At 44.1% G+C, this 22,189-nt stretch overlaps 1 protein-coding gene across 1 annotated transcript; it reads right to left on the bottom strand.

The window, feature by feature from the left end:
* Positions 1 to 2,359: 2,359 nt before the first annotated feature.
* LAS1L (LAS1 like ribosome biogenesis factor) lies at positions 2,360 to 21,004 on the bottom strand. The gene is made up of 13 exons (XM_069867743.1): positions 20,803 to 21,004; positions 20,355 to 20,480; positions 20,103 to 20,172; positions 18,870 to 18,951; positions 17,650 to 17,841; positions 15,731 to 15,777; positions 13,963 to 14,072; positions 12,660 to 12,745; positions 11,533 to 11,748; positions 10,212 to 10,347; positions 9,250 to 9,629; positions 7,714 to 7,855; positions 2,360 to 2,760 (listed from the first exon to the last, which is right to left on the bottom strand). The coding sequence occupies exons 1-13, from the start codon at positions 20,988 to 20,990 to the stop codon at positions 2,670 to 2,672; spliced, it is 1,866 nt and encodes a 621-aa protein (XP_069723844.1). The 5' UTR covers positions 20,991 to 21,004; the 3' UTR covers positions 2,360 to 2,669.
* Between the last annotated feature and the right edge of the window lie 1,185 nt (positions 21,005 to 22,189).

The raw sequence follows: 22,189 nt of genomic DNA, 5'->3' as shown, positions 1-22,189 counted from the left end.
GTTGTCACCTGTCTGAATTTTTTCACAATATTTTTAGCTGATTACTTGAAAAATTATCCAGGTTCTGAAATTGCCCATAATGCTTACACTTCCCATCTGTGCAGGAGCAGGGCAGGAGTTTTACTCCTCTTCAAAAAGCAGAGGACAGAGTGCTCTTCAGGCCCTACTGTCCCATCACAATGGCATCTCCGGCCACTCTGTGTTACGTTTTCTTTCACAATTCCAACACACAATCATTTCCCTCACGCTGAAGGAGGTGACACTATGTCAGTTGTTAAACTTGCTTTGACTCAAACTGCTTTAACTCACTGGGGGAAGTAGGAGCAAAGCTGACGAGAAAAAAATGATATGCAAGGATTATTGCGTTCTGGATTTACCTGAACGTCTCCCCACTGATCTCACACAGACAAGGAACCAGGCGAATCAAAAGACTGCACAGAACCAACCAAACCCAATAAAATCCCTGTATTACAAAGCTGCTTTTTCTTAATCCCAGGCAATTTGTGCTTAATTTACATTCTCAAGCCTACCACCCCTGAAAACCAGGACTAGTTAGATTCCACAGGATAGTCTTGCTGTTCTGTTTTTCTCCACAAAACTGTAACCCCTGAGCAGAACCAGAGTCCTCATCAGAGCAGCTGCCTTTGGTCATGGGAAAAAAGAATATGAAAGACTTGAAGAGCCAAGAACATCATCCTCCTCAGGATCCACCAAAAAGAAATTCACAAAGTGGCAAAAGCCAGACTGGGTTATGGGCCCCACGAGCAGCAGGCTGAGGCCTTGACTTCCTCCACCATTCCTACCACATCCATCACCAGTAGCAGTCAAGCACCACGCCGTTACTCTGGCTTCTCACATCTCTATATCCTTTTTTAAAGCACTTGGTGGGGCTGTGCTTCCCCTGCACTTGGTTTAACTCTTTCATTTGACTCTGCAAGTAGATCAGGGTTTTTATTCCACCACTTGCCCTCTGGGGCAATGGCAGATACACAGGGCAGTGACTGGCTGGCAAAGAAACCACAGCAGCCCATGATTTTACCAAGTCAACCTTTTCCAAAGTGGGGAAGGCTGCACACAGCACGGTGCTCACCAGCACCACTCCTTCCTTTTTCAACTGTTACACTTGCTCGCATTGGCAGACCTCAGAAGCACTAAATAGAATAATTTAAGTAATTTCATACTCTACCAAATACAGGAATAAAAGGACGAATCCTCTTCACTCAGCGTTTTCCAAATAAGCTTGAGGAACTGATGGGTAAAAGGAGAAAATTCTAAAAATACTAGAAAAGGGAAGGGCTTACATGAAAAATCCTGCCTCATGGAAAGAGAAGTTTGTTTTCTCTTGCACCAGTGCTGCTTGTTTTTAGAGAAGGAAATGTACAATGCATCTTCCATTTTAAACAACTTTTGTCTGCCTAGTATAGAGCAACTGTAGTAGAACAGGATGACAAAAAATGAGAATACAGACGTAATAGTTACGTTACAGAAACTGAGCTGAGCCTTTACTTCAGGGCCAGCCCGAAGCATCCGTGAAGCTGCTGTTTTGAACTTGCAATTCAATACTACCCAGTGCCGTGCTACAGCTGCATGTCCCATTTGTATCTCTACAGAACGGCCGCACACAATGTCAGCGGTTCTACAGAACCAAAGAGATTCCATTTCACAGTGTGGTACTGACATGTTCCTGGTTTTGTGTGGTCTGTACACACTGCAAATCATTCAACTGATGCAGAGAAAGGCTCTGTCTTGCCCTCTAGCAGGTACAACCCAACAAATTCTTACTCAAGAGTCTGGCAATAAATACATGCTTGAACTATTTTTTGACAGGTAATTACAGAAGCCTCCAAGTTCCAAGAACTTTTAATACAGTTTAAAACCCCTGAATTTAGGGAAAAAACGCAACCAGGCAGCAGTCCCTTTTCTAAACAACTTTCCAACAAAGAACTTGAGTCCATTTCTGCAGTAATCACACCACCTCTCAGTAAAGACCACAGTGCTGGTTACCAGCCTCAGCAAAACCAAGAAAAGAAATAACACCAAGCAGACAGGTACAGTTACAAAGTGACAGCAGTGACACAAGACCATCACCTGAAGAAACAGTGAGAAAATTTTGAAGATTTTTATGTGCTACAGTGCATCCAGCTGTGCTTAATCTAGGCTTGATCCCTAAACTTCCTGTGAAATTCTAGCTAGATGGAAACCGCAGCACAATCTTATCCTAGCGAAATCATGCAAACTCATACAGGACAATATTAGCATCACCAGGATAGGAAGGGCTCAACTACTGTCTGGCTAATGAGAACCAGAGGCCACTTTACCTGAGTGTAAATGAAAAAAACAGAATGTAGAAAGGCTTGCCTCCAGTCCACTGTATTTATTAACTATGAAAAAAAATCAAGGAATGCTGAGGGATTCCGAAGCACTCTAGCGGTATTTGGCAAACATCAACTAGAGCTAAAAGTTCATGGCAGCGGTTAAGCAAGACAATGGTTACTACACATAGAATTTAAAACACACCACCTTTATGAAATATTGATTTTACGCACCAAAAACCAGTAAATCTTCATTTAAAAAAATACCCTGGAGCAGCTGTTTCCCCATAACCATCATCAGTTCTCCCATGCCACTTATCTTGTGCAATAATGAAAGTCGCAGAGCACTATGCCATCTTAGAAAAGTTGAAGGCCACTTTTTATTTTATGGAATTCATTCTGGGTCCATAACAATCCTCCCGTCGCAGGAATACTGAGTTCTGCAGAGCTGTGAAAGGAAAAGAAATAAAGCGCATCAGCACCAAGCTGATTGGGAAGCTCACATCACCACAGCAATTTTGACAACACTTTAAACTTGTTAACAAGTTTTATTTCCAAAAGAGAATGCCATTTTCATTTTTAGTTCTGAACATTTAGCTGCTGGAACATCCCTAGTTTTCAGTCAGTTCATTCCAGAGGCAACAGTCCCAAGGTGCCAAAGAAACTCAAGGTCACCAGTCACCAACAGTTGTAAAGGAGCCACAACTTCAGAAATTCCACAGGACCGTTTCCTTCCATGTCTTCCTCTGCTCTTTGCAGCCAGGAATACTGGCTGATTGGTGAAGCACTGGCACTGCAAGCCATCAACATGAAAACAGCCCATCAGGAGTTCCAGGTGTTACAGTGCCTTTAACTCCTCTTTTTCCTGTCTTTTAGGCTAGAAAACCTCTTTGAACTGGTATTGCCTGGTACAGCTGTGCAGCCATGACATATCGGTGCCTCAAGGCATTTCAGTAGCCCTGTGCCACAAATCCATGCAGCGCAGAAGCCATGGAGGTGCGAACGGGAGGAACAGTGTGGTTTGAAGCAAGGCCTCGGGTTCTTTTGAGGCACCTGACTAGCGAGGCCTTGGAACTTACATGAGAATCATGTAAGAGCCATTATAAATCTTGTCACTGATTTATTTAAAATGAGGTCTCTTCAAAGATGGCAGCAGAGAATTCTGATTAAAGCAAGTTTTGAGACAATTTAGAAATTCCTAGAAGCAATTAATTACATATCTCTTTGTGAATTTCCCATCAAATAAATGCTGTAACTGTTTAGTATTAAAATGTGAAGAAAAGGCATGCAGCACACTACGGAGGAGACTATTCTCAAGACAACATGAAAACAACAGACCTAGAGTGAGTAGAAATTGGTAAGCAATTATGGAAATTCCCACTAATCTATATACTTCAGCTGAGCCCTGAGCCCAGGAACCTCTTGGAAACCTTCAGCTGGCAGACAGACAGCGTTTTCTATCATACAGCGGCAGATTTGTTGTTGTTCTGTGTACAAAGAGGTTGACTCCGCATTTCCCCATAGCCAGGTCCATTCTGCATGACTTGCTGCTTCTTCTCATATACCTGGACACAAGGATTGCTTACAGAATCATAAGCTAATCCTAGAAAGTAAAACCTAGAGAACGTTACTAAAAGTATAGGTAAGTAATGCTCACCTGTGGAAAATCACTGAACAGTGCATTCCAGACAGCTTACAAGAAAAGAGAATGGTTCACTTGTCACCAAGAGAATCCATTTCAGCTTCTAATTAACAGTACAAGTATTTTTCCTCATTTCATTTTAGAACTAGAGCGACTCTACAGCTACACATTTTTCAAACCTGCACGTTGCAGACTATTTATGACCAAGTACAAATCTGACTTCCCAGATTTGTGCTTTTTGCAGCAGACAGGAGAACTACACCACTGACAAGTTTGTTTCAAGAATGAGGCCTTTGAAAAACACAGCTATTTATATTTTCTAGACTATTAACATTCAGGGAGAACAGAGGATGAATGCATCCTAGAGATTTTCCTGACCACAGGCCATGCTGTTAGGTCCAGATTCAGCTGCGCATCAGTTTGAGCATGCAGAGGTGTTTGCACTGGCTGAGACCAAGGGTCTGCACCGCCTGTCTCCAAGTATGTTCAAAAGCAGATGGACAAATAAGCACACAAGCACAGAACAGAAGAACAGTATTCCCAGTTACCCTCCCACCTGCCGGCAGTTTGTGAATCAGAAACTCGCTCAGCCAGAGGTCAGCCTTGTGTTTAGAGGCACTTGCTGACAGGTGGGTGTTTGTTTGGGGTTTAGGCTTTTTCTCTGAAAATCCTTTAAACGCATGTCTTTGCAGACGATTCGAGCACAGATCTCAAAGCACCTTCACACGTTCCCAGAATCATCGTTCCATCTTCCATGTTAACAACATCATGATGCTTTGCTCTTGAAGCACGGTAAAGAAAGCAAGTTTTGGAAAATCAGAAATCTTACCCACTTGGGACATTTAATGGATTTTCAAACATCCAAACAAGTTTTACCTTCAAATCCAAAGAACAAGATCACATTTATTCCGAAGTCACAAGAGTTGATATAAAGAACACCTAAAGCCCATACCACACAAGTCAGAAAGGGCACATACTACATCTGATTTCAAGTAGCAGCTTACAAACAAGCCAGAGCAGTGAATCATGCTATTCCACATACTTTGTGGCAGCCTCCGTAACGATGAGTTCACCTACTGTGCACAGAAAAATCAACAGAATGAACTGAGGATGGGATTAAGAACCCCACACACACCTCTTGTCAGAGCCTGCAGGTGAGATACCAGACAGCACCGATTACACCATGGCCCATCTGAATTCTGCTGCAGCTCCTCATTCTTATCAGTGATCTTGCCCACCTCAACATCAAGTCAAACAGCTTCATGTTCAAAGTCTCTAAGATCAAGTGTTCCATCATTTGCAACTACAATGAGTGTGCTGAGGCTTTGCAGACTAGAAGTAGATATGCAAATCCCAGAAATTTGCCTTATTCCCAACATGGAATGTGTTGGAAGAAACATGACTCATGGCTGGCTGACACCAAAAGGATCCTTCTGCTGGATCAGCCTGGGGTTTTGCATCTAGTATATGGAAATTTTTGTGCAGCGCTCAAAGCATAGGCCTGGTCAGTGATTAACATCCTCCAAAAGGACTCAAAAAGGACACCTCATTTAACCTCTCAGTATAAAGAGCAGCAGGTTTGGTCCTGCCTCCCATTGAAGCGCTGGCAATTAGGATTTTGTTAAATATTTGGACTGTCAAAAACAACAGCAGTAGGAAAGAGTAGTCTCTTTTTTTGATTACTTAGCAATCTCCAAAACGCTTCTGCATTTTGCTTGGATGAATCAAGCAGAAACAATACCCCCTCAACAGGCCTGAACTGGCAGAAGCGCACACTCATCCTGGGAAGGATGACCAAGAGGATGGAGAAGAATGGAAACCTTACTCTTTGGATGATTTAGAACTGGAAACTAATCTGACAACTCTAAATATGTGAAAACAGGAATATGTGTGCACGCACCTCCCAGGGCAGCAACCCCAGGCTGCATGACTGTCACTGTTAGTCAGATTTTTTTGGAAGCTACTAGATTGGGCCAATTGACTGCAGGGAAAGAACCACTCATTAGAATGTTATCCTGTCAAGTGCTTAAGAAATAACTGCCATTCATTTATATGCTGAAGTGTTCCTCGAGTTAAAAATACATATAAGGCATCTACTACTGTCTATGCGATTAAATGGATTTGACAGCTTATAGGGTTCAAGTTCCTTTGACTTCAAACATGAAATGATGACCTTATTAAGATGTCTGCGATAGGAGAGTTTAACTGGATAGGCTTCATTTAGTAACAGAGGTGATTTAAAGCTTTGTAGAATGCTACCATGATTTCCATGACAACCTGTGTTTCTTTACTGAGGTCAAACTTGCAGCTTAAATCACACTAGCTGCAGATAGTAATGTCACTAGGCAATGCCAACACTCTGAGGATCAGAGCCCCATGTAATGGAAATGGAGCTTTCAAAATTGCCGAGGGTGCACTGATAACTTCTAAACAACATTATCTCATAATCCTTGCAATGGTATCTTTTACAAAGACGAGGAGGAGGGAAGATAGTAAGATTACAAAGTGGTTTCCTCAAAGGATACCAAGCAAATCAACATTTTTGATGGCCGGTTAATGCTTCTGCATTTAACTTTCAGATATTGTGAACGACCCAAGGAGTACAAAAGAAAAGTACATTCCCAGAACGGAATGAGAGCAGCAGCAATTACAAAGAGCAGCTTTCAGACCTGATGACAGGGAAACATAAAAGAGACCAATGCAGAGAAGTAAAAACTGAGCGTGCTCTTCCAGCTTCGAAGGATGATGGTTAGGGCTTCACGGAGAAACTTCTTGTGACACCAGTGAATTGTCACAGCAACACAGGCAGCAGTGACTTCTTTCTGACTGCGTCTGTCAACAATGCAGGTACATTGTCAGACTGATGCAGTATTTGTTCATACCAAAAGAGTTTCCTGTTGTGGTGGGGGAACACGAAGAGAAAGGAGCTTGTTTCATGCTCGGTTAATCACAGGATGAAATGCTGGGGCAGCAGTGCCGTAGCCCTTACTCAGGAAGCGTACGATAGGCTCCATCTCAAGCATACAGAAAAGAGACATATCTGCAGTCACTGATGTGAAGCTATCAGCCTATTCACCCTCACAGTTATGTACGCCCAATTCCTTCCCCGGCTGTTACAAAAATAATTTGCAGGCAACCATTTCCTGCGGCTTCCTTCTTTCTTCATCTTCAGGGTTTCCCACCAACATACCTCAAAGCACTTCAGCAACCCACTGTGCATTTTGGAATGACTCCTTCCCATGTAAGTTTAGCTCATCCAGGAAAGCTGACACTGGGGAGGCTAGCGTCAGCCTTCCAAGACCTATAGTCCTCAACACTAACTGCAAGGCCACAGTTCTTCCCATTAACATTATTCATCCCAGTGTATCACCAGGCAGACTCTGCACCGCCTCTCAGCCTTGCTCTGCACTTCCAGACCAATAAGTCTAAGGATCACCAAATTGTATCCTACTAACAGCATCGCACAAGACTGAAAATGGTCAGCATAGTCTGAAAAGCAGACTGTTACACTATGATACCAGCACTGCAAAGGTCCTTCCAAACACACAATTTACTTGAAAAACCCAGGAGAATCGCAGTTAGAAGATAATAGTTTGACCCAAATATCTACTGTCTCTACTTAGTCAAACAGAAGTAAAAAAGTCATCTCATCCGTAATTTTCCACATTATATACTCGCATATACCTACACATATGCAAGGTAAAGAGACAAATGCATTTTGTGGTTCCAGGGCAAAGTCCTGCCCACACCATTACTCACGTGGTATTGGGAGACTTCCACTCATCTCTCACTGGCTGATCAAGCAGGGACATCATGGAGTAATTATCCAACATGAGACCATCAGGATCATCTGTCTGACCTGGGAGTTTCCCAAGAGGAAAGTCTTTCCATCGTACTTCATCTGGGTAAAAACAGTATGTAAAGACGTCTGAGCTCCTCAGAGAGATTTTCAAAAAATGAGTCTTCCCCCAAAAGTCCACAAATACTGTCTGCCACGGCTCAGCCATTCAGCAAAAATGAACAATCTCAGGTACTAAGCAAAAGTAAGTTGGAATTCCAGTTTTAACTCATTTTATTTCTAACCTTACTATCTCTTCCAAAGAAAGTGACTGTAATGTGTGAGACAACAGCGACACATCTGCACCCATGGAGCATCATGCATTCTACACGGTGCAGCTCATCCAAACCACCGTGAGACAGTGTCTGTTAAAAACAACTCCACAGTATCCCAGGGCAACTCTTCACGCTTACCTTCATCTTTTAAGCATACTTTCATGTGAAGCATACACAGTGACTTACATATGCTAGCTGTGAGAAATTACTCTGCACACTTCTGTACAGAGCCATTTGTACACAGACAAGGATACAACACAGTACTGAAGCTATGGAAGTAGAAAAGTGTGAGGCTGGGGAAGCCAAATTAACAAACAAGGCAATTCCAGACCGACCAGTGGGCTGAGATGAGACGGCAAAGAAAAAAAAAATATGACAACATCATGGAAATTCTGCTGTTCGAGTCCAACCATTCCTATCAAACACTAAAACACACTAGGTGTTTTAGTGATTGATAGGAATGGTTGGACTCGATGATCCGGTGGGTCTCTTCCGACCTGGTTATTCTACGATTCTATGATTCTATTGCTATTTCCTCTCCATGACTTGACATTTGTCAAATTTGGCTTCCAGTGGGGGTCAGGAACGCACAATAGGAAACCATCTGTCACAATGGATACATCAGTGAATCCATCCCTTTATATTGTGGTGCCAAAATTTTAAAAGTACTTCTCAACAGGGAAATTCTCCTTTGAATTTCATTCTTATTTCAAATATAACTAAATCAAAGATACAAATTATTGTCATTGTTTTGTCAATAAGATTTCTTAGGCCTATGTGCTTTTGTGATACCAGAATACTTATTCTTGGAATGCTTAATAGCAGCTCAGTGAAGAGTAGCAGACAGGTGCCTTCACAAGATAAAGCACTCCACTCCAGAGAGCAAGCATCGACTGTTCGAGGTTCCTGCTAATCATGTACAACTTGGCCGTTTTCTTCTCTTTGCCTGAAACCGGTCCGTTTTGTGTACCTGATATCTGCTCAAAATCCCAAGCACTGCCCTAAATAACCAGTAGATTTATTTGGTTTTCCTTTTATACCTTTCTTGGGCATTTAATAGAACAAAAAATTGACATAGGATTGTGCTTTATAAGTGTCATAATTTTACCATTTAAAAAGGGGCAGCATTTCAATTAACATTTGCCAGTGACGAAGACTAAGCCTCACAAAGCCATTTTTTACCTGCAGTGATCTGCCAGGCCGACCCTTGCAGTGCTGCCCTTTTCTCAGCAATAGCCACTGTGCTGCCAGAATGAGCGAGTCCTTCCAAAGCACTTGCTTCCATTACCATCTCTTCTTCCTCCTCTTCCACCTCTTCAACGCCATCATCTCTCTCCAGCACATCGTCTTGTTTCTCTACAATCTGCCCTTGATTTTTAACCTGATTTTCTTGCCTGGCCCTCCACTGTAAGCTCTCTATAGTATAAATTGGCTGCCCACTGCAGTCTGAAGACAGGCCTGGACTGGACAATGGACCACTGCCTTCCGTGTAAACGGAAGCAAGATAGAGAAGGTTCTTCCGTGAAGAACGTGGCAAGCGAGGTCTCATGATTGTGAGGATCCTAGAAAAGAGAAGGGCAACGTAAAAGTCTTAAAAGCAAAAAGATTCCAGATGAAGGTTTATCAAGCTGAGCAGCTTCGTAAGTTTCCTCCAGGACAGTTCGCTCATATATCTCCTCTAACAGGTAAATCTGATTTTTCTCTGGTGGGCAAATGCAAGAGTTGTCCCTCTTTGTGATTAAAATTGAGGACTTGCAATATTTCTAACTGAATTCCTGCTTTGGTATTTTCATGTGAAAAAGTTACCACCTGTGCTAAATTCATTTCACCTGTATATGCAGTCACAGCTCTGCAACCAAGTCACTTTTTGTCTGATCAGGTTGCTTCATTAAAACATCCCCAGATAAACTCTGCTCTCATTCTGAAGGTGTAATCCATTTAAATTCTCCTCTTTTTCCTCTCTGTAGGATCAATGAGGAGATGAGCAGCAAAGGCAGGGCTTTATATGCATCTGCAACAATTCCTACTGGATGCAAGGGAAGGGAAAGGAACGCAGCTGTAACTCAGCATATCACAAGTGAGCCATCCAAAGCTGTTACAGCACTGTCTACTGTCCCTCTTCTAGGTCACAAGATCAAACTTACAGCTGAAGAAGGTGCGGGGTTGCCCAGCAGGGAGCTTCCAAGCAATTATCAGTCAGCCTTATCCACTGCAAAGGAACTTTATGGAGGAACAGCCCCTTCACAGACACCTGTTTGCTACAGTGCTGTTTCTTCTTCCCTTCAAAGAAGACAATGAAAACAATAAGGTGCTCAAAGCTCATTACAAACATGCACTTTATGCTTTGCATTTTCACAGGAGCATTCATCCTCAAATAAGCTGGCATTCCAAGTCCAAGACCATATGTACTGACAAGATCCACCCAGATTGTTACAAGGGACTTGTCATGCACTGACAGCTGGGTTAACTCCACAAGACATAACCACAGTGAGGTGCAGGCGCTCCCAAGCTGGTTCTGTGCAGGCCATCCCAGACAGGAATGCCAAAAGATGAGTTTGTACAGTACCATCCCAAATAAACACAGCATACTGCTTCTGGGACCTGGAATCATCTCAGATAGTGCTGCAATGAGTAGAAAACATCTCGGAACAACTGCCTTTCAGGGACCTTGGTACAGCATAGACATGCTCAGCACCAACTGAAAGCACCAAATGTGAACCCAGGACTGCCACAAATGCTGGCAAAATCTTGGTGCAGACTAAGACACACCAGGAGAGGACGGAAAAGGTGGCAAAATTAACCAGTTGGAAACCTCAGCAATACACTAGTTGCAGGATAAAAGTGCTGTCCACAGAATTCCTGTGACACGCTTCAAATAGGTGAAGCTCTGCTGTGCCCTTGTCTCTAGAGTGAAACATACAGCTGCCAATTTAAACAGTTATAAAGACTTAAACAGAAAACAAAATATTATTGCTGTGTAAGTTCAGACGGCATGAAAATCCTGCAATAGGATTCAAAAAGGATAGCAAGACTGGACAAGTACCTTGTAAAGGCCAGCTTCTGTTAAGTGAGGAAAGAACTGGGAACAGGGAACTCCTAACAGGTTGCACATAACATCTTTATTTGTTACGTGCTACCTTTATTTCCTGCAGGTAGTAATCTCTGGAAAAAGTAGGACTTAAGGGCCTGATCTTTCACAGGAGAGATTGGCTTTTCCTATCTTGAGGTGGCTGCAGCAAAGTTGCCAACAACAGTTTTAATTTTTTTTGCTGAGAAATGCACGACAACACTTTCCAACCTGCAGCTTGTGTAAGAAATGCAACAACAAAAGCTCTACGTTCACACAAAGTGTGATCACTAGGTTATTGCACTTTCTGTCTAAAGGTCACTACTCTCCCAGTTTTCACAACAGTACAGAAGAGACTCTTACCATTTTTCACACACAGAAATCCCAGACATACTCACCAACGTTTACTTTGGCAATGCCAGTCAGCATCTCAGAAATCCAGTTGATCAAGAACTGAGGCCGGAGTTCTGAAGAGTCAGAACATTCCTTCAACTCCATAAACATTTTCTCTATTAGGATCTGTGTAAAACTTCGGGAAAGGAGGCTTGTCAGCAAAGGCTGCCAAAAGCAGTAAAATGTCTGAGGAATTCTGAACTGCCATACCTCTTTACTTGCTGCAATAAGAACAAAAAGAGAACAACAAGCGAGACGCTTGTTCCAAACTGAAGTAGTTTGTTCTTCAATCACCAGCTCTAGGGTATTCCTGCGGATCCCTTCTGAACCGGCAACTATTATTGTCTTATGCTAGGGAAGTAAAAGAAGCAGCACATGGATAACTAATACAACAGCTCAAAGAAAGCCAACAACACAATGCCTGATCCAATCACACGTTAAACCACAGGGAAGTCTACCTGTTTTGCTAATCCCTTTCCAGATTTAGCTTATTTCACATATAATGAAGAGATGTTCTGTCTTAAAATATACTGCAAAGAGAAGGCACGCTGATCAAAGCAACACAGAATCAGAAGCTCCTACATTTTTACTGCTGTAATATAGTCACAGAAATTTAAGGATCTTTCTTGGGAAGTTCTTTGGCTTGTGTTTCTGAAAGGTCCCAGGGAAACAGACAAATTATTAATTTTCATTGTTCCTAGATACCTAATTCTCTTTGCATAAAATCCACGCAACTCCCCATGTATGGGCAATAGCATGGCATTAAGATGCAGCTAGTGAATGAAGCTCAAAAAAAAAAACCATTTAGATTTGCTTAAAATCTTCAATGTAGAAAAAAACCAAGTGTGAGTTTGCAAAATCAGTAACCATTGCAGATTAGAGCAGACATACAAGCTTCAAAAGATGTTTTGGCCAGGCAGTATTCAGCACTGAAGAGCTATATTTCCATAGTAAGAGAGTTATGCAAAAGCAGTAGCTAAGCAGGGCCGTAAAGGGATTTGGGAAACAAGTCAAAACATTCAAATATATGAAAAATATGCAGAGAACCACAGATTTCAATATAACAAAAGAATGCGCTTGGACATAACACTAGCTATGCGCTTTTCACTCATGTGGTATTCAAACCACTAACCTTCATACTTGATATTTAGCATCTTCAGACAATCCGTCTTTGGGATGAGAAAGCCATCACTGAGAAGAGCTTCAGCAACTGCTTCCCTAGAGCAATCAATCAGAGAGTCTTATTGATGACACTTACTCCTTTACATATTAAAACACCGCTTGCACCAGTTCTGAAACAAGTCTGAGAGCCAAATGCCTGGAATGATGAGAAGGTGATGTAACTTGTTGTAAGGCGCTAAAATCGTATGCCAGTTTGAGGCTGGATATATCCAGTAGACATGGAGGGAATGTGCAGTTATGCAAACTGGAACAGAACCAGAACCAGGAAGGAAACATTTCTCCTCAGGTTGCAAAGGTAAATATCTTGGTATTTCAAAAGCACAGAAACACTTATGCTGAAATACCTATAGTTTGCAATAAGATCCAAGTATCCTGCCAGCAGGCCAGCCAAGATTTGAAGACTCTTGTTCTCATTCAAACCTTTTAAACTTCTGGTAGTGTACTGGGGCAGCCTGTTTCTGTCTACCATGTAGCTGATGTCAGGTTCAAATACCTGTTTATATATAAAAGCAGCTGCATTTATTCCATTCATTTTCTGATAGTAGCTAACAGAGGATGCTTAGGGAGAGAGTATCAGAATTGCAGGTAGGTGCAATGGCTTGCTTCCACCAGCACCTTCCAGCCATCCAGCCACAGACCATTTAAATGACAAACCATTCCTATGCTTAATAAGTTATGCTTCTTGTTACAGATTCTTCCTGCTTTCTTGCTCATTACTCCATGCTCAGCAACCAGTGGGCAACACCACTAAGCTCCAAGTCTCTTCCTTAGGTCCTTCTTTTGGCACATCTGATAACTGCTTAAACTAACTGGCAGCTTGTATATCATACACATTTACATCCAAAGCACCAGTTATGTGACACTTGCTCCTCTCTACAGAGTTCCACTAACTATGTTTCTCAGACTGGGACAGGATCGCCATGCACATTTGCGTAGTAAGAATAAAGTCCCAAGACACTGGGCCCTAGAGGTCCCTGTAATAACAGAAAGAAAGAAAGGAAGAGACACAGAAGATGGTAACAGGCCTTGGGGCCAGCACAGCTAAGTTGGGGACAGCACCTTGGAGATCATCTGGCACAGGAAATACTACTCATGAACACTGATTAACAACTCAATCTTCAAAGACATTGAGGGAATCAACCAATTGCTTTCTCCACAATCATGTGAACAAGACAGTGAAAAGGCAGTGCAAGAGATCTACAGGCCCAGCTCTGCACTGGACCTTACACCTCAGTTCCTTACTGGAAATGTACCTGTTCTCTTGCATCAGGTCTTTGATCTGAGCCAAAATCCAGTCCACTTCTGAAGAGGAATCAAACCACAGTTCCTGAGACTTCGAAACAGACTGCACAGTCTGCATAACCTAAGCAAAGGGAAAATTCAAGCATTAACAGAAAACATGCTCCAGTGGTGAATGGAAAGGCACTACTACAAAGAGAAGATGCCCACACCATGTGTACTTCACCAACAGAACTTCAAAGAACTCACCCCTCCCTGAAGGTATATTAAAAATTATTACAAGCTACATTCACCACACACCTACAGGGCATGGATTTTCACAATTCAGATGTATTTTGTCACAGCTGACAGACTTAGAAGCACGCTACTAGAAACTATGCAACAAGAAAGGCAGCCTTACAGGGTGCACAGAGAAATTTCAAACACATGGCATGCAGCATCCCACTAAACTGGAGCATAGAACAGTTTACTCTTCCGCCTGTATATACACCTTTTTGGTGGGAAAAGGAAGGTTTCACATGAGCTTCAAAACATGGGCGAGATTACTCTTCCGCAGTTGGCTGACACCCCATTCAGTCCACCCAGTTTAAGCTCGGAAGCAGTGTTTTCCTACTCAGTTTGAAATAATTCCCTCTGTTCCATTAACACGTTAAGTGGTCACTTCTCACGTACAATCAGTTGGTCTCCTTTAAGATGCAATGCAAAACGTACAATATGAGCCAGTGCCAACTACAGAAAGGGAGGGATGAACAAAGGAGAATCACATTATATATTCCAAGACAACGAAGAAAACTGGATGTTCATTTTCAATAAACATGCCAGTTCTCACTGTTGGAGTCTATGTTTCACTGGAATCTTAGCACTCTTTCTCCTTTAGCCCCTAATGATGTTAATCAAAATAAAAGTGAGAACAGCTCTCCAATAACAACAGTGTGCTGGTGAGATCATACACAAAGAGACTGTACAGGGTCTGCAACCCAGCTGTCAACACATCATAAGAACTATCCTGTTATTAAGAAGTGGAAGCTGAGCAGAAAAAGATTTCTGGGGTTAAATTATTCACAAATCTGAACTGCAGCACCTCAATCCCGAGGCCATTACAAAAATATATGATGGATGACAGAAAACATGAATGACAGGTCTCAGCTTCTGGAGACAGGAGGACGAGTGAAAACAAACCAAGAACTATCCACCTAGAGAAGGAAGACTTGGGAACTCCAAGTACACCTCCCATTTATAAACATGAACAAAGTATTTGCCTTAGAAATCATCACAGCTCAAACCGCTTGTTCTTTTCAGTGAAGCTTTACTTTGACAAGCAGCATATGACAATGCCAGGAGAGAGAACTGAACAAGGAACCAACCATGCCCCTCTCCACATAGATGGCAGCCACAGGTCCCTTCTGGACTACACACTAAAGGGCAGCACTGCTTTAGGCAACCGTACATGACCTGACAAGCCCTGGCAGCACTGCAGACACTGGCATTCTGCCACCTCTGCAGCACTGATACAAACTTCTACATAAAATACCACTTCTGCATCACTAATGCTTCTAGACAGATTCAGACTCTGGGAGAACGATATAAAGATAAAAAAATGGATCCCTGCAGTCACATGGAACTCCTTGCACAGCAAATTAGTCAGGCGAGTACTCAGGTATTTCAAATGAGGCCTAGCCGAGAGCACCCGTGCTTCAGTTTGCGCAAGAATGAAGGGAATACTTACTGACCCAAGCAGGAAATGACAAGAACCAAAAGTGTTGATGATCAGACTGCACTTACCCGAAACTGCTCATTCTTGTAGGATATCAGCATATCTCTGACTTTTTCTAGAAATAAACATAAATACAGTTTAAATGGGGAACAGATCAACTGCATAAGGGAATCTGGTCTCTGGTCAGCCTGCTTAGTTTGCTTAACATACGCTCAAAGAAGACATCAGTCAAATGAACTCATAAATTCTGATTCAAACCACACTCTGAAGACTCCTACAGCTCCCAGGCTTTTCCAGCAACATGGACTTTATCTCGTGGGGTTGAACTGCAAATTCGGTACTAATTCGGTACTAACTACAAATTCGGTCACTAAGAGTGACCACAGACAGACACATTGGGTAAAACCAGACATCTCCAAAAACAATCTCTAAATATTTCAGTTGAGATGGAAATTGTTCCCACAGGTAACTCATGTTCTGATGTATATTTGTATTCCTTATGCTTCCATTTTAAATCTATTCCAACAGCACTTCGGCCATTCATAAACCAACTACACCCCTTGATTTACGATCTGCATAGAATGTCCTTTCTCTACCTGTGGACCACTTTTATTGCACCTAAAATAGCACCATCTTCCAAAACACCTCACTGCTCAGGTGTCACCGTTGTCTGCTCTCAGGGTGCCCACCACCCCAGAAAAAACTTCAGGTGCATTTCAGCTATACGACTGATAAACCATTGCCATTCCATTCCTCTGGACATACAAATCATAGCACGCTGAGGTTCTCTCTTTCGGCAACTGGGGGTGGGGCATTCCTATTTTTTTAGGGTAGCCAGGGAGAGCAAGGACTAGCACATGCTTGGATCTCATCCACCATGAAGTCAGACAGAGGCCCAGACATACACTCTGATAAGTAGTAAGTGCCGCTGCATTCCTGTTTCATACTGCCTCTAAATCTGGATTGTTCCAATAAATCCTGTATTAAACTCAAAGCACACAACAGATTAGCTAATATTTTCTGGATCACAGCTACTGTAGCCATGTATGTGCCAGTTACACAGGAATCCAGAACAGATTTGCAAGAAATCTAGAAATTCTAAAGCCGGAAAGATCATTACAGTCACCCTGTGTGACTTTCCAGGGAGCAATAAGGGTCACTTGAGCATTTCTGCACACTCTCTGGACCTTGGATTGGACTGCTATAATGTGTTAAGACAAGTTACCCCTTATAAGCAGACCATGTTTTACCATACAAAAATTATGACCAATTGGTTTTACCATTTGAGGTACTTTTAGACACCTCACACGCCTCAAACTTGCAGATCAGCCACTTAATTTGAACTCTTGCTTCCTCCCATAAGTCATCCAAATGAGACATCCACTTTGAGAAAAGCTCCATATTTCAGGTTCAGATACTTCTAGTGATGGAAAACCAACCAGTGGATCCATTTACCAAAGTTCTCCCAGTGTTCTTCACTTTGTATCTTAGATTATGTCCAGATTAAGCTACCTTTTTTATACTATTATCAGCTAGTGATTTTTCTGTCCACATGCAAACATTTCAAAACTGGATGAACTGCCTTTATCCTGCTCTTGCTCAAGTTATGAACCTACAGAATTCTGAGAGCTATAAAAGGACCACAGCCACCTTTGTCAGCAATGGCTTCAACACCAAAATGGTGGCTGTCAAGACATTAATTTTTACAATGCTTGGTCTTAAACTATTGCAGTATGACTGTTGCTGCAGATTAGGATGCTGCATATACAATAGAAGTAAAAGATTTTATGCTACAAATTCAGTGAGCCAATACAAAAAAAGTCAGTCACCCCAAGAATCCAGTAGGGCCCAAACCAGAACCCCAAAACCTGGGCTAAAGGTATATAGTGATGCATTGTCGGTGCTAGCAGATGACGCTTTTAAACTGCTTCCTCTACCACGGAACATTTCTAATCCTTGTATCTGCCACTGTTCCTACGACACCTACCATGGAATTCCTTGTGTTTCTGACAGGCCTCATGCTGTGGGGTTTGAGCCTCCCATGTATCACTGTCCAACTCAGCATTTCCTTCCACCTCTTCCTGCTCCTCATCCTCATCCTCATTTTCTTCACACAAGTTATTACCCAGCTGACGGCTCCAGTACGTCTTTCGTAGCCAGTCCAGCACAACATCACAACCTAGGGAGAACAGAAGGCATTCTCTTCTCAGTGAGGCTTTGTTATCAAAAAAAAATAACAGAGGTGGCATGTTGCTAACTTGCACTGTGAAAATAAATGCTATTAACAAGTTAGAAACCCTGAAATCGCATACAACTCCATTAATGAAAATGTGACGGAGTTTTAAAAAAAAAACAAAACACAAAAAGAAGAACAAACACCTCTCTTCCCACCCTGAACCTCACAGCCCAGTATCACAGGCTTGGTAACATGCACCCATTGTCTTTTTTGCAACAAAAAAGATTGGAAACTTCTATAGCAGTGCACCTTGCTCAACCTAGGCCAAGTTAAAGCAGAAGCTAAGTCACAGCAGCAGCATTCTGATGAGACAATGAATCAATTCTTTAGCGTGAACATAGTGTCCCTAACAATAACATTAATTTTTTTGTGCAGAGACTACAATAGGCATACACGAAATAGAATGGAAAGAAACTCCTTTTTCTCCCATCACTATTTCACTACCCAACTCGACGTAGAGACCCTGCTGATGGTGCTGTAACTGCCTCCTCAGTGCTTAACCCAAAATGCCCAGGAATCCTTTCAAATGCCATGAGATGGCCATTCACTCAGGCTTGCAGTACCCTACTGCATTTCACCCCAAATGGGATTTTGTTGAGAGTCTCAGGCATCTCTAATTCAACAGGAAAAGCACTTATCTCTTTCCCTGAGACAAACTCCCTGTGCTATAAAGCAGCAAGAGGACCAAACTATTGTTTCCGGTATTATTTTCAGGAGAAGGAGAAAGTGTTTAAGCACCTGCCCTGTGAAGCACCACAGCCCAGAGCTACCAGACACAGCTCAGCCACCCGCACTGGGCAGTGGCAACTCTCCCAACTCTCCCTGCTAGGACAAGCCTGCTGCCTGCCCTGCCCCACAGCATCCCAATATGTAGGGAGGGGTGCTCCCTGCGGGGCCTGTGGCACTGGCATTGCCACCCTGAGCACACATACGGCTGGGCCTTCCCAATGTCACCCGCTGGCAGCACTCACCCTTACGGCACAGGGCCAGCCGCGGCAGCTTCCCGTGGGTCAGCTCGTGACGGAGATCCACAACCCAGGTGGGGATATCCACCTGGAAAAACAGCCACACGTATTACTCCAGTTCTGGCTGCATCATGCCACAACTGTGCGCAGTCCTGCAAGGCTAGAGAGAGCATCCGTCAAGGTGGGAACAGTTCCATGTCCTGCACTGCAGCTCCCTGCTTCCCACATCAAGAGGGGATTTAGGTCCCTTGTTCTCTGATCCCATTCCTCCTGTGGCCTAGGATCCATACAAACTTGGGATTTTACAATTTAAGTTCTTCAGCGTTAGCTGCAGCTACAGATTTGCTTTGTAACAGAAGTGCTATCGATAATTTAATGAGACTGAGGAAAAGCTAAATTATTATGAAAACTGATGAAACCTTACAGATGGCAAGCTTGTGTATCAGATACAAATCGTATCATATCAAACACTCAAATCACATACACGATAAATGCATGCAATTTTTTGCAGCTTTTCTAGGAACAGTAACTGCAAGACCTTTTTTTAGGCTGGATCAGTTTTAAAGGGTGAAAAGCTACACCTTTCTTAAAAGCCCAGCAAAAAGAAAAACTAATGCATCATTCTTGCACAGCAGCCCCAGGCAAGGCTGCACGTACAGAACAGTCTCCAACACTGCCTGTCCTTCACTTTCAACACTTGCTGTGCAGACCCAGAGATAATGCTCAGTGCAGCTGACAAGAAAAGGTGGTGAGCTGATCCTGCTACTACAATTACAGCTTAAACCTTCTCTCCTCCACACAGGACTGGACAAGCTCACCTCAAGCAAAGGCATGAGACGAAAATGCTTGCAAACATGGTTTTTATGTATAATCTTGCATGTCAAAAGAATACAATTTATAAAACATAAATTTAGCTTTTTCCATATCTCAGTAACTAGGAAGCAAAAATGTGTGGTGTTATGTCATAGGATTATTTACACGTAAGTCAAGGCTTTTCACTGCACAATTCAAACCTGCTTTAATGATTGTCAGTTTTTCCTACTCCTACTCCGACTTTAAAGAATTAAGTTTTACACCTAGTTACATCAAACCTCTTTAAGACTTTGCAGCTGGAAATAACCAGCATCCACACCCATAATTTTGGTTAAAAAAGGACGACTCCCCCAGCTCCCTCCACCCAGTGTTGTGCATGTACTCTCCGCATACACAGAAGTTATTGAGTAATTCTTAAGTATTTACCTCTCTGGCCAATTGTCTCAGAGGAATGCTGACCATTTTCTGTTTCCTTTCTGTGATCAAGTTAACAAACCTGCATGCAAATTACAGAAATGACAAATGACTATCAAGAGCTGCAGAGACACTCGGAACCACCGAGACAAAATGCTGCATGCTGCTCAACGCCATGGTCCCAGAGACACAGGGTGGAACAGGACAACAGAGAAATGCTGCCTGCCCAGGCACCTCGCAGAATGCAGGCCTGCAGAGCCCTACCGTACAAGAGCCAGCCCGTAGGAAAGGATGAGTTCGTGTGATTTCAGTCTACCAGAGGAATCCAGGACCTTGCAACGAATAAGCTCAGCAGTGCAATCCACCGCAAGGGGCATTTTGGGACCGTACCTAGAGATAAAGGAGAGATAGGTGAGCAGCCTCGCAAGAATACAGTCACTCTGCAAAAAAACGCGGGTTTCCGGCTACGTCTGGCGCTCTGGGGTAAACCACAGCTTGCAGAAAGACGGCATCGAAGGCTCCTTTCAGGGGCCTTTTATCTGGAGCAGAGTGATTACATGGCTGCCCCCGGGCCCGCACCACAGCGAGAGGAAGGCCCGAGTGGGCAGCACGAACGGAGCAAGATGCCCGGGGGCCCGGGCACGTTCCCGGCTGCATCCCCGCCCGCGGGAAACGGCACACAGGCCCCGCTGCAGGTGCGCCCCGCCCGTACCGGCTCTTCCAGGCGGAGACGCGGTCCAGCGCCTCCTGCTGCAGGCGCGCCTCGCCGCAATACAGCCCCACCATCACCTGGTCCCACTCCGCGCGGCCGCGCCACGCCACCACGGTGCGCAGCGCCCGCAGCCGCCCGCGGCCCGGGCCGGCCGCGCGCCGCCAGCCCCGCCGCACACCGCCCGCCATGACGGCCCGCCCGCCGCTTCCGGCTCCGCACAACTTCCGGTTCCGCCCCGCTCGACACTTCCGGCTCCGCCCGGGCCGCACGCCGCCCGTCGGTGCCGGTGCCGCAGGCCGGGTCCGCTCCTGCCGTCCGGCACCTTTGGGGCGAGCAAGGGGGCGCTGCCGGCCGCGAGGCTCCGGTCCTGCGTTCGGGAGGGTTCTGTCAAAGCCCATGTTCCGCTGGTCGGTTCATGTCATCCTGGAAAACCCCGTGTCAGGGGGAGAGGGAATTGCAGCGTGGGATGAGGAAAAGGCGCTGCGACCGGAGGCCCCGGGAGCCCCTCGCCCTGGCCAGGCCCGTGGCCCCAGCGCCGTCTCCCCCAGGGCTCCAGGGCAGCTTGGGCCTTTGTTCTGTATCGCGAAGCGAGGTTTTGTTTGCAAAACTGTTAATCTTCCTCACCAGCTTTTTACAAACGTTCTCCAAAGAAATGCTTTTCTCGGAAAGCTGAAACTCCTGTTATATTCCAAGTGCAGTGACCACCCCCGACTCAGAGTAACACTGAGCCATACGCCTTCGAGTATGAGCAAGCGGAAAGTTATAAAACTCCTGCCCTGTGCAAAATGTTTATTTTACCAAATGCCAGAGGTGATGGTGAAGAAATGCTGAATGAATTCTGTTAAAATGCTGTCTTAGAGAAACAACTTGGTCCGTTATTGGCTAGAAAACGACTCAGTCAGCTAGAAAACATCTCGGGTCGGCTAGAAAATGACTCGGTCTGGCTAGACTCTGACTAGAAAATGACTCGGACTGGGTAGAAAATGACTCGGTCCATTACTGGCTAGAAAGCTGCCCAGAGGAGAAAGACCTGGGGGTGTTGGTTGACAGCCGACTGAACATGAGCCAGCAGTGGTCCAGGTGGCCAAGAAGGCCAATGGCATCTTGGCTTGGATCAGAAACAGCGTGACCAGCAGGTCCAGGAAGGTTATTCTCCCTCTGTACTCAGCACTGGTGGTACCGCACCTCAAATCCTGTGTTCAGTTCTGGGCCCCTCACCACAAGAAGGATGTTGAGGCTCTGGAGCGAGTCCAGAGAAGAGAATGGAGCTGGTGAAGGGGCTGGAGAACAAGTCTTAGGAGTTGCGGCTGAGAGAGCTGGGGTTGTTTAGCCTGGAGAAGAGGAGGCTGAGGGGAGACCTCATTGCATTCTACAACTACCTGAAAGG

This window comes from Phaenicophaeus curvirostris, chromosome 13 (assembly GCF_032191515.1).
Source record: "Phaenicophaeus curvirostris isolate KB17595 chromosome 13, BPBGC_Pcur_1.0, whole genome shotgun sequence".
In the NCBI taxonomy this organism is placed as follows: domain Eukaryota; kingdom Metazoa; phylum Chordata; class Aves; order Cuculiformes; family Cuculidae; genus Phaenicophaeus; species Phaenicophaeus curvirostris.
This window is presented reverse-complemented; position numbering and strand designations above follow the sequence as displayed.

Excerpts from the sequence above, each read along its gene's own strand:
- LAS1L (XM_069867743.1), bottom strand. The coding sequence starts at position 20,990 with ATGGCGGGCGGTGTGCGGCGGGGCTGGCGGCGCGCGGCCGGCCCGGGC. Across the intron at positions 18,952-20,102 it reads TGAGACAATTGGCCAGAGAG|GTGGATATCCCCACCTGGGT; the intron begins GTAAATACTTAA and ends CTGTTTTTCCAG. Across the intron at positions 14,073-15,730 it reads ACAAGAATGAGCAGTTTCGG|GTTATGCAGACTGTGCAGTC; the intron begins GTAAGTGCAGTC and ends CCCTTTGCTTAG.